This window comes from Schistocerca gregaria, chromosome 8, assembly GCF_023897955.1.
Source record: "Schistocerca gregaria isolate iqSchGreg1 chromosome 8, iqSchGreg1.2, whole genome shotgun sequence".
NCBI classification, from domain to species: domain Eukaryota; kingdom Metazoa; phylum Arthropoda; class Insecta; order Orthoptera; family Acrididae; genus Schistocerca; species Schistocerca gregaria.
This window is the reverse complement of record NC_064927.1, coordinates 450384410-450398144: the sequence shown is the minus strand read 5'-3', so window position 1 is coordinate 450398144 and position 13735 is coordinate 450384410. Positions and strand designations below refer to the sequence as shown.

General features: G+C 37.8%; 1 protein-coding gene across 1 annotated transcript in view; it reads right to left on the bottom strand.

Moving 5' to 3' along the window:
• The window catches only part of LOC126284790 (probable E3 ubiquitin-protein ligase bre1), a 339859-nt gene that overhangs the window by 256091 nt on the left and 70033 nt on the right, over positions 1–13735 (bottom strand). The window contains exons 5-6 of the mRNA XM_049983953.1: positions 7935–8031; positions 7759–7841 (exon numbers count right to left, since the gene is read on the bottom strand). Of these exons, the coding sequence (XP_049839910.1) occupies positions 7759–7841; positions 7935–8031 (180 nt within the window). The remainder of the gene's footprint in view (positions 1–7758; positions 7842–7934; positions 8032–13735) is intronic.

Here is a 13735-nt window from a genome sequence, read left to right as displayed (position 1 = left end):
AGCTTAATGCAAAAGTAAATGAATCTGACTCAGTAAGGCTTCTGGGAACCCACCTGGATCCTAAACTGACTTGGAATTGCCATACCGAATAGTTATGTACCAAGCTACCGAGAGTAGTCTTATTGTTAAAGAAATTAAAAACATTAGTTAGCAAACAACAACTTTTTTAACTTCTTACTTTGCCTTCTTGCTGTGTCACCTCCAGTATGCAATAAAACTATGGGGCAACTCTCATGGTGCTCAGACAACGTTCATGTGGCAGAAGAAAGCCATAAGAGCAACTACTGGCATTACAAACCAAGAATCACAGAGAAAGCGTGTAAGGACCTCAGCATCTTGACGGTACCTCCCCTTTACATTAAAACATGTCTTCTCTCTACAAAAAATCAAATACATACACTACCTTACAAGTCTGTGTAAGGTCCAAAGTAGCTTTAAACAAATAGGGATACAATTATATAACAAGCTATCACCACCAGTGAGAGACGTACCATGTGATACCTTCCGTAAGCACATTCACAAATTGTTAGTTGATACGTATGTGTATAGTATTAAGGAATCTGAATGTATATAGTATAGTATTAAGGAATCTGAATGTATATAGTAAAGCCAAACATGTAAACTATCAAATGTGATCATCTTTTAAGTATGTAATTGTGTATTTCAACTTATGTTGGCTAATGACAAATAAATAAAAAAATTATAAGAAAAATTTTAAACCAATTTTTTGTGTTTTGACAAGTCTCTTGTATATTAAGTCAATGGCTTTAAATTGTATGTTACGAGAAAATAAACTTCTATTCCATTCTATTCTATTCTTCCATGATCCTAGAGACTGACTGTTGTGTGCATGTGCACCTAAGTAGCTATACGTGAGGCTGCAAGGGAGAAGACACGTCTGTTATGCTTGACCATGTACCTTTCTCGAATGATATGACCTGTGGAATTAGACTACTATACTGCCAGTTAGTCTATTTGTTTCACTTTTTTGGTTGTTTTCTTTTACAGAAAAATTTAACTTTGGCCTTGCATCCACAAGAAATAAGATCTGTGACTTAAGTGAAACCGAGCGAGGTGGCGCAGTGGTTAGACACTGGACTCACATTCGGGAGGATGACGGTTCAATCCCGCGTCCGGCCATCCTGATTTAGGTTTTCCGTGATTTCCCTAAATCGCTCCAGGCAAATGCCGGGATGGTTCCTTTCAAAGGGCACGGCCGACTTCCTTCCCCGTCCTTCCCTAATTCGATGAGACCAATGACCTCGCTGTCTGGTCTCCTTCCCCAAAACAGCCAACAACCAACTTAAGTGAACTTCAACAGCTTAAGTTTTCACAAGTGCCTTTCCTTGAGGAAATCATAGTAAATAATTGAGAATGTTCAACACCTGATATACTAATATCTCAGCCAGGCAAAGGCAACAATACAAAATATATTCCTTGCTTTAATTCCGAATGATTTGAATGGGAAAGTTGGCCTTGTGGTTGAGAAGAAAAAAATGCATCGTTCTTCTATCTGTGTTTGCAGTTTGATGGTGGTGGAACCTGGACAAAAGATGGTTTTAGAAATATAAACAACATGAAAGAAAAGATTGAGAAGCATGACAAGTCTAAGAAGCACATCGATAATGAGGTTTCACTGTGACTTTAGGAACTGTTAGTACTATGGAGAAACTTAGAGGAGCTTAAAGACTTTCAATTAATGAGCATAATATAAAGAGATAAAAGAACGTGATTTTTTCAAAATAATAGACTATTTTCTTTTGTGGAAATTTTGGCTCTTCCTTATGTGGAAATGATGAAAATGACAATTCAGTGAATCCAGAGGAGTTTAGAGGAATAGTAATTTTTGCATCTAAATTAAGTGTGTGAGAACTGTATACTCCCTGCACTGGATCTTCTTGGTTGAAGCATTCTAAGCATACATCTTCTTAGACAAATATGTCAAAATCCTCTTTGCTGTTTTTATCATTGTGGATTTTTCATTTCTTCACCGTTTTTCCATTTAAATTTTGCTCCTTTTTTTTTTTTTTTTTTTTTTTATTTTTTTTTTTTTTTTTTTTTTTTTTTTTTTTTTTACACAAGTCACCATGTTCTAACGTTCCTGATTTAAAGAGTGAGTGTGAATCTGGGTTATTTTGGTTTATTCCTCCAAACCATCTTCCACTTCTTTATGAGGTGACTTACTTGGAATTTGCAGCCACTCTTCTTTACTGGATAGCCAGCTGCTGGAAACCCTCTCAACTTCTTCTCTATTGAATAACGCTAGGTACAGAAATTTTTAGACTCTTTCTACTGATGAAATAAGTAGACATACAAACTTCGCTTTTTGTCAATTAATGATGTATTTGACTTTCATATGCAATAAAACTCTCACGTTCAACATAAATATATAACTTCCAGTTAGTCCCTTGTACTGATGAATATCAGAAACAAATTAAATTACAGTTAAAAGAAAGCTGGCTTTGATACCATAACTTTTCTTAACATAAATCAGAAAATAAGTCTTGCCTATAGCAAGGTTATGTCAAGAGTTTTTTTTCAACTGTCTTTGTTTTAATAACAATAGTCAATGACACAAGAAGCACAGAGCTCCATATAAACTCCATGATTCTTTCTTACACACTCACTAAAACATCTATGGATTGCCTGACAGGTACTTGTCGGTGCCATTCATCTGCCACATCTACTTTCTTCCCGCGACTGATTTTAAACCTCCACACACAAACATGTGATGCCCAGTAGGTAGGATTCTACCATCCCACACTCATATCCAGAATTTTGTGTGTTCGAGATGGTAGAAGGCTCAGTGATTCTAGAATTTACGCAGAAATTCTTGAATCGCTACAATATCAATGTAAAGGTCTATTTGTTAGCTTTCCGATGGTACCATTTTCATTGCTGTAACTGAATTAGAACCAGAATTACAGTCATTTATGTTGTGACGGATGCATGTATATTTTGCACTAATTTCAAACTTTACAGAACTATAATTTGCTTCACAGTTGTAACACACACCTGCAAATTGGTATTTTTCCATCTCTTATCTGGATCACTGAATTCACCAAATTTGAAAGAAATCTGAGATGGTCAGGTTGAATATTTTACTTTACCGCATTGAATTGACATGGAATGACCCTTAAACCACATCCCTCCCCCCATTAAAGGAGAGATCGTACAACCATCTTGGAGAAGGTGTGACACCAAAAGGCAAGATGCATGACACAGCCTCCTCGACTGGAAGAGGACAGCAGTACATTCAGCCACTTTGCAACCATTTGTCTGAGAAGTTATTATTCACCTATTGCTGTTTACCATAACACAACATTGCATTCCACAAGTACTGAACACAACCAAAATGCTAGATACACCATGTAGGAAACTAGCAAGATTAACCCATGAAAATGCACAAATCACCGAAGAAGAATGAAAAACACAAACAAATCTGAGTGCCGAGAATGTGTTCATAACACTTGACATCTGAGACTCATGTGCAAAACAAGAAATATAAAAATCACATAACAACCATTTCATAGGTAACTTCCCAAAGACTGCACCCAGAACAAGTTGTGTGACTATACTGAGCTAAACTACAAAACAATACAATCAGTGATCACAACAAAAAGAGAAGCACACATGTTGGAATAGGGAAAAAGGCAACTGGCCACTGCAGGAAGCAATGGAGTGGGCCCAGCGTAGGCAGGGTCTTCATTGAAATTCCCATGAAGGCACAACCCAAGGCCAACAGGAAACCTAATAAGCATTGATAGCACAAACGAAAGGCCACTGCAAAGTGCCCACCATGGGAGGCACGCGGAAGAGGCAAGAAGGACCAAGCATGTCACATGTCAAAAATGTCAAAAGAGTGACATCCATCGCTGGAAAGAAAAAGGCCCGGTAGAGCAGCAGGGGCACCAGGGGTGTGGGCAGAGCTACTGCGAATGAAGGGAAGAGAGGCGCCACCATGGGCTAAATGGTTACAGATGTGAACTCCTGGTGTGCCAAGACAGAGAGGAGCAACTGGCAGTCCGGGCAGGCAATGGAGAGCACTGTCAATACCAAAAAATAAGCATGTACACTCTGCACCATCATGATGAAATATTACAAATGTGAGAATCAGCCTCATTGTCATTTTACTGTCCATTTTCCGAGGGATGCGAGGTAACAATCAAAATGCACAGGTAGTAATAACAACTGCTTCTTTATTAACTAAGAACAGAACCCATTACACTTTCTGAGGGCAAGTGTCCTTACTACTTGGTTACAAACTAGAATGTCAATCCCTGACATTGTCTAGAAGGTGCTTACATAATCCATAAAAGCCCCATGGGATGATGACCAAGAAGTTGCCAAGGATGATCGTGGGCAGTCCAAATGCATAAAGCCATAATGGTGATGAGTAGTGACACAGTCCCATGAGGCTGTGGGCTCATCGGCAGTCAAGATCCAGGTCCAGTAAAGCAGTATTCTCAGAAGCAGCTGACAGAAGTCCAGCAGTCTGTGCTCATTGTGAGGGTGAGATAACTCTATCTAATGCTGTGGTGGATGCATGAGGCTCAGTGGAAAACCAACTGATGAACTGTGTTAACATCATCTTTTTCCTACCGAACTTCTGGAGTAGAGAGACTAACAGCAGGGGCTGCACCATAATCACAGCACACATCTATAAGTGTGGTAGCTGTGTTTGCAGGAACACAGCCTGGCATACACCACAAAAGAATTACTGTTTGGTGACAGAAGTGGAGAAAGGAAGTGCTCCAACAACAGTGGCAGCATGTGGATTAATTCCAGTAACATGCCACATGATGTAATGAAATCATGGTAAACCTGCTGAAGAACAGTACTCTCTTGACTTGCGTACATTACTTTGTAAGATCTGGATCTGACACAGAAAGAACATCTTTACTGTGTCCTAACACAAGATGCATCTGAAAAGTGTGGTGAATAGTCTCAGAAAACAAAGAAAACTATAATTACAAACAAAATACCTCTACTGACCTTCTAAGTAATCACCATTAGCTACAATGCATTTTTGATATAGGTTATAAGGCTTTTGGAAAGTGTCAGCATACAGTTCTTGTGGAATAGCTAGAAACCATCATCACACATTGCTGGACATCTGCATCATGACAGGAGATAAAACCTGGTGCTACCATTACAATATGAAGATTAAGCAACTGTCAATAGCATGGTGTTCACCATCTTCCCTGCCTCCCACAAAAAGTCAGCTGTCAAAAAATCCAAGATTAAGATGATGCTGATCACCTTTTTTGACTGCAGTGGCTTGATTCATCAGGAATATCTACCCAATGGAGGTGGAAAAAACAATGAACACCATACCACTGACTGTTGCTTAGTCTCCAAATGGTATTGGTTGCACCAGATTTTGTCTCTTGTAATGATGTGGATATCCAACAATGCGTGACCACAGTACTTTGAGTGATTCCAAAAAAGCATTTGCTGACTCTTTCCAACAGCTTTACAATTAAGTGTGTTGTTGCTAATGGTGACTAACCCTTTCATACCCTCTGGCTACAGTTGTGTACATTATTTTGTGATGTGTCTTAGCTGCAAAAGAAATATTTTTCCCCAATGAAAGCCTCATATACACATATTTGTGCATGTTCAATCTTGCCATCATGTACAAGTGCTGCCAATTCTTGGGCATCACTTTACAATTATATCAAGTCAATGTAGCAGTGCACGGCAGCTTGTGATTGCCAGAATACACAGAAGTGGTTGGTTAGTTACTACTGTATAATTCACTGCATAACTGATTATTATTATTATTATTATTATTATTATTATTATTATTATTATTATTATTGTTATTCTGTGTGACAGTGAATGATCAGCTAATTTTTTACAACAGTGAAAATTTATAAATTAGTTATTACGTTCCATAAAAAGAAGGCAAATGTAAAAATTATAATTTTGGAAATGGGTACATATTTTTGTATAAATCTTGCATCTAAAACCATGAAAAAATCACCTAAGAGCATTACAGCTCAAAGAAAAAATTTACTTTGTACAGAAAAAAATCACGTCTGAAAGGGTTAATTTGAAGATCAGTAAATGTACTTTGTAATTCTTGTTTTCTTTATTTTCTGAAACCAGTCATTGAACTTTTCAGATGTACCCTGTGATTCAGAAGACATAATTAATAGTGAAACTGGTGAGCAGTAATAAGTGAGTAAAAACACAATACAAACATATCTGAAATTATTTAATTTTCTATCCATAAGTACCACATTTCTTTTTTCTCATAACTAGCACCCTCTAAACATGCTGTGTGTAAACTGTGCTCAAGTAGCACAGGCAGTGATTTGAAGTAGCATAATCAAGTTAAAGTAACAGTCACTTATTTCAAAGTCATTGAAGCTGTGAAAGATTTTTCAGGAAATGAATTTCATAGCAGTGTAGTAGATTGTGAATTAATCTGTGATTCTTTATGAAGGTGAGGTTCACTGAAAATCACCATACAATAAATAGACAATTATAAAGTATTAGTTTTTCACACCATTTATGGTTTTATCCTACAGCAAATCATCATTCAATTCCTCATGTAATAGCTAGTAAAGAGAGTAACCACAATGAATTTAGTATAGAGACTATGAGAGGGTAGAGCTACAAAGTTGGTTCTCTTCCATACAATACAGCATATTGTAGAACATTCATTGCAGCTTCCCTATCTGAGAATTACTTTCAGTTTGAAAATGTTACCTGCATATCCTTTGTGAATCTAAATTTGAGAGGCTCTATCTTATGTCTTCTCTGTCTCAAAGACCTATACATATTTCCAAGTTACCTCCTTATTTCCTAAGACTTGATAAAAGTAGTTCAAAAAGACATGACAGTACAAAATTGAACGCAATAAAATACCTCATGAGTATGACAACATGGATATGCATAATCAAGTGAGGACTGTCATGAGCAATTGAACATATTGCCTTAAAAAAAAGAAGAAGAAGTAGGGATTAATGAATATATAGCTAGTTTGTTTGGATAACTAGTACTAGTGACTTGTGAGGAATGTTTCAGTGGCTCCTCAGCTTTGGGGAGGTAATAAGGCACAATCAAGATGCGAGTAATAAGTTTGCTGTTACCTGCATGATGTATCTCGGTTTGAGGCCTTTGAACATCTGCATCCACATTGCCATTAATAGCCATGAATGATAAAACCAGAATAACATATTACTCCTTGACTACTATTTTGAAAATTCATTATGTAAAAGTTATAGTGTTTCATGTGTCCATATTAGCATGCTCAAGTGCACATTAACTGGCCAATAATATATAACAATTAACAAATAATTACAAACTGTAATACACAATGATGTAGACAGTTCTAAACTCTACTGTTTGGAGGAAACAAGTATTCAAAAGGTATGGTTATTGAAGTAACCATTCATGTCTTTGGAGCTGTTTTTTACTGCTTTGTTTTTTTATTTTAATGTGACAATCAGAAATTTCCCCTGATTAAATAGGTCATAATTTTAGGAAAAAGAACAGGATACAATTATACAACATAAAACTGTCCATGTAACTGAGGTGACTGACTGCGGTTCGTGTTGGTACTCAGACAAATGTTACACTACTATTAACATCGTAAAAACTACACAGTTAGATAAAGGGATGAACTGAAGATTAATGGTTAAAGAATAAAGGTAATCCACCTTATTAACAATACAACTATATATTGAATATATAATACTAATGAATGAATCTCTAGTATCAATACAGCTGCTTTTTGTGTCTCACCTGTCTTCTCTTTCTCACAGGGAAGTTTAGATTGAATTTCTGTTATCTCTTTCCTTTTTTTATCAATTTCTTCTTGAATTTTTCTGTTAAGAAATAAAACAGGAAGAGAATAAAGTTATAAGTATAAAGAATAGACTTTATTACGGAAAAATGAACAGAAGTCAGTTTATACTTACTTTATTTTCTCTTTCAATGTTGAATATTTCTGATGCAGTGAACTATGCTGAAGTGTTAGCTTAATAAACTGCATAATCTTCAGTTGCATGATTTGTTCTTTAACAAGAAGAAAAATTTTTGAGTATTTTAATGACAAGTACTTTTCACGAACATTATTATCCTTTTATAAATTCATAAATGACAACCTGTTTCATTCCTAAATGTACATACATTTCTTCAAATAATGTGTTGTTACAAACTGAAAACATGCCAATCTGCACAGTTCTTTTTACTTACTAATAGAAGTAGTAAACTATTAAAACTGAAATTGTTGTAGAGGACAGATTGTTATTTACCGTAAAGATGACACATTGAGTTAGAGACATGCATGACAAAGAGACTATTACATATGAGCTTTAGGCCAAAGCCTCCTGTAGAAAACAAAAACACACACATTCACACAAACAAGCAAACCTTACACACATGTGACCTCTAAATCCAGCATTACTCACAACTATTTCTCCTTTGAAGGGAAGGTATGCAAACAAATCTACGACACAGTCATGGGCACCAACATAGGATCCTCATACGCCTACTTGTCTTTGGACTATCTAGAGGAAACCTTCCTAGCCCCCCAGAACCACGAGCCTCTGGTCTTCAAAATGTGGGCTCAGGGCAATGACACCCTATCCTCATTCCTTCACATCCTCAACATCTTCTGTTCCATCCACTTCATTTGGTCATCCTCAGTGAAGTGTGCACCTTCCTGGATGTTGACACAATCTCTCTGATGACTCCATCCACACCTCTGTCCACATTAAACCCACCAACCACTAATAGTACCTGCATTTCTACAGCTGCCATCCCTTCTACACCAAAAAATCTTTTCCATACAGCCTGGCCACCCAGCAACAGTGTACCTGCAGTAATAGGAGCTCTTGTGCCTAGTATATTTGAAAGTCTCACAAAAGTCTTCACAGACAGGTGCTATCCCTCAAATCTAGTCTGCAACAGATTTTGCTTAGCATATTCCCACACATTCCCAGTCCTCATACCATCTCCAAGAACCAGCTACACAGGAGTGCCTCTTTATCGATCAGTACCACCCCAGACTGGAGCAACTGAACCACAGCCTCGGTCAGGACTTTCATTATCTATCATCATGCCCTGAAATTTAGGGACATCCTACTCACGATCCTTTCCAACCTCCTAAAGTGGTGTTACATCACCTAAACAATCTCCATAACATCCTAGTCCAGGCTCATCCAAGTACTGTTCCTGTCGGGCATGGCCACACTCCACGGGTGCAAGGCAGTGTAGTTCAGCGTCCCATACGTGAGCATGTGTCACTAGTGTCAGCATAGGAGCGAGAGAGATAGAGGCAGAGTGAGTGAAACCACACAGCAGTGCTCTGTGCTGGAGTGTCCTGCGGTCAGATCCAATGTAAACAAAATAACAGAGGAAGCATAGCTCTGTTAAACTGGTTCATGAGCAGTAAAACAAGCAAACCATTTACTGTTTAGGTAACAATTACTGTTCATGTGGCAGAATTGCCACACAAAGCTTTAGAAAACAATATCCAAAACAAGGATCAAAGTACAACTTAGTAGTTTTCTGAGCCACAGGTTGAGTCTATCACTATTGCACATGTACATTCATCATATGTACAGTAGGCATCTTCTGAAAGATATATCGATTTCTTAAATGAACTAGTGTCATATATATTCTACTTTAGAAATAATTTTACGTAAAGGATATAGTGTCTCATTTTTACTGTTAGTAGTTACAGGCAAATATTTTTTGTTGTACTTTGTGCTACATCTTTTTATATCCTTTTTCAGAGTTTAGACATTGGATGCTAAATTTGCTGTTTTGTACGTAATAATTTTATTTGACCAAGTTTGAAAACTTATTAAAAACAGAATTAAGGTTGTAAAGACCTCTAATTCTTACAGTCAACATTGTTAAAGAAGACAATTAACATTTTACACATTGTTCTTTTTTGAGGAAATGATTTTGTGTAGGTTTGGAATATTCCAAGAAATTGCCAACCTCAAAGAATTAGTCGAAGTTTTATCACTAAACAGTGAACTGTTCATAATTTTACCAAGCTTTAAAAGTGAGAAAAGCACTCACAAATATATGTGGAACCAAACATTGAGAGAACTTTGGCCACCTGCTTGTGCAAAAGGGGATACTTATCTCATGGAGAACAGCTGTAAATGTCATCCAAAGTTTTACACATAAGAAAGTTGTCCTTCAGGTGGATATCACACTGCAGGTCAATCAGTTCTAGTTGAAACACTTGTGAAATGTCCTCTGCCTGAAGGGAAAATGGATGAACAAATATATCTAATGTCGGTTGAAGCTCACTTGTCTCCTAAAATCTGTTTTAAAACTCATCTTGTTATTTGCAAATGATTTGAACATAATCTGAAAAATCCAAATTTTCTTTAACTCTTTCTAATGCAGTGAAGTGTTGACAATTCTCCTTGTTTTTCCTACAAAATAAGTGTTTTTTTCACACACACACACACACACACACACACACACACACACACACACACACACACACACACACACACAGAGTGATTTTACACCTTGGAGTGAAATCTTCAAAGTATTTAAATGACAAGTTAGGTCACACAAAAAAGCCAAATTCACCACCTGATTAAGATCATGAAGTAATTCTTCTGGATGTCCTTTCATTTCCAAAATGGTATTGATTTCATCCCTCAAGGAGAAAAACCAATGAAGCACCTTCCCCCTGCTCAGCCATCTTCCTTCAGCAAGGTAGGGGATGCCCAGGTACTCCGTTTCAATATCAGCCATAAATTCTTTAAATTGGCAATGTGTGAGTCCATGCGAGTGAAGATAATTGACCATTCGAACAACTGTGTCCATAAATTGTTTATGTTGACAATCTTTGCACAGAGTGCCTCCTGGTGTATCAGACAATCGACTGCCGTGGGTAAGGAATAGCCGACTTCAGCCATTTTTGACCTGACGTAACCCAGGAATCTAATGCATATCCCTCATAGCGCAGGGGCTCCATCCATTGTTACACTGGTCAGGCATTCCCATTTTAAGCCCACTGACTCGAACACATTTTCCACATCTGAAAAATATCCAAACCCGTGGTTGTGTCTTTTAATGGTATAAGGTTGAGAAATTCAAAGGGTGACACACAGATTGTCATCAACACCCCAAATGAATATGACGAGCTGAGATATGTCCACAAAGTACATGGATGTCAAGAGCGATAGAAAATGAAATGAAGTTCACCGCTCTTTCTATTAATTGCTGCTCCATATCTGAGGCCACGTCTTCGACTGCACAAGCAGCAGTTTGGGGCAAAAGAGCTTTTTTTTTTCGAATTGTTCCGTGAGGTCTGCTGGACAAATACAAACCGCTGAGTCGATCAGACAATCTTTGATTAGATTCCCAGGTGCAAAGGGTTTTTGGGTTTTTGCAGTTCTCAGTGAGCATTTGTAACATGCACACAAACTTTGCCCACCTGTTTCCTGATCCTACCACAGGGGAAGAAAAAAAAAAAAAAAAAAAAAAAAAAAAAAAAAAAAAAAAAAAAAAAAAAAAACCACCTTGCAATTAATTTTGTATGATCCTGTTTTTCAAAAGCTTTTGTCATTTTAACAATTAATTGTTCATTGAAACCCAAATAAAAAACTAACAAAAAAAGATTGGTTTTAGGTGCGTTTTCTCCCAGTTCCTCTGAAAAGTGGTCATAGACACTAGCAAGGACAGCAAAATGTGGTTGCAAAATATATTTTTATCTATTGGAATATTAATGTTTTAATTAATTGAAAACATAGGTCAAACTACCACACATGTTTTCCCATCCATCAAAACACAAAAACAAATAATGACTCTTCACAACACTTTGCTGTCCAAGAGCATTTGTGACGGATTTTCAGAAAGTGGCAAAAACTAATGCACCTGAAACTTTTTCACTTGTCTGTGCCACATGATTTAATGCAACCTAAATATAAAAATTAACCGAAAAGAAATGTTCCCTGTTGCTGACAATCTGATATTTGATATTTGGCACGTTGCTAAGTGACATATCGGATTATAAAATATAGTTTTATTTATCATCTTTATAAATAATAAAGAATCATGTGATAGGAAACGCTTACTTCACTGTAATGCTGCTTGAAATTTGCTTTCAGTTCTTTGAGTTTTGACTTGCATTCCACTTGCCACAAATTTTCAAACTGATCTTTGTGGCAGGTATTAAAGTACCATTCAATCAAGTACTTTTTTAAATACATGAGATTCTGATGATATACTAAATATTTGGCATGATTTTCGACAGCAGTATAAAAGAAATCAATTTCCCACTTAGGTTTAAATAGTGCAGACACACCTCTCCTCCTTTTTTTTTGTCTGCTGCTGTTGACCATCCATCAAAATCCACTGTAGTCTTATGTCGGTTGACTAATGGCTTTGTGTCGTATCAATGCTTTTTACCACTTCTGGCATAGTGGTCTGTTTTATGTACAAAGCGCACGTACAGCGGCATGGCAAGGGATGGTGGGCGGACTCCACGGTCAGCTACGCGACACAGCTCGGCCACAGCAACAACATATGAATTCGCCCAGTGCACTGGCCTCGGGTGATGACAGGTGCTGGTGCCCCAGGGGCACAGTTTGGATGCGCCTGCCCTAGTCCATCCCTATGCCACTCCCAATCCCAACCCCTTGCCACAAGGATCATATTCCTGAAGAATGCCTAGCTGCTAGACCTACACAGTCCACCCACCCACTTATTCCACATCTGTCATACACTTATCCCAGCTCCTCAGAGGCCGGGCCACCTGTGACAATGACTAACAAACAGCCAACCACCAAGATGAATTGCCGCTGCACGCTGTGGCCAAGAGCAATGTGGACCACCCTGAAGCACAACATGCAGTTGAACGTAATATGCTTGATTTCAATGGCTATTTCACAATTATTGCCATCTGGATCCCCCCTCACCCTCCACCACCAGCATTTCTGAACTGCACAGATGGGAGTTATCCTTACAACAGATTCTTCACCCTCAACCTAAGGTAATATCTGTCCCCACAACCTACTCCCAACTGTTTCTGCCCCTCTTCCCTATCACCTCCTCCCAGTACATGTTACCCAATACAACACTCGTCCACTGCTCTCTGCTCTTGCATTCTGACTCCACTCAAACCAGCCATTCCTCTCCATTCCCCAACCCAATCCAGATTGATGTCCCAATCAACATGTTTCAGTTGCATTATGGTCATAGTGTCCTGAGGCAGCAATCATGTCTGTGTGAAGTATGCTTGCTTGTGTGAATGTGTATGCGTTTTCCAATTTTGAAGAAGGCTTTGGCTGAAAGCTCATATGTAACATATACATCAAATGTATTTGCATTTATGAATATGGACAACTATCAGCTGTGTGATGGGATGACGACAACGAAATTTTGGGCTGGACTGGACTCAAAGCCAGATTTTCTGCTTTTCGTGGCTGGGAAATCTGGATCTGAGCCCCAGCCTCTAAAAAATTTTCATTGTCATCATTCCATTATACAGCTGATGGTGGTTTATATTCACAAATGCAAATATATTTCACTTATTTCAAGATGGCTGTAGTTGCCACAGTGCCTGTTCTTTCAGACATCCATGTGGAAAATTTGCATTGTACTTCTAGCGAACAACACAGGCACTGCAATATCGTCATCATATGTAACAAACTTTTTGTCGTGCCAGTCTGCAACTCAATGTATCATCTTTATGGTGAGTAGCAATCTATCCTTCTCATAATACTGTTGATGTTCCAAA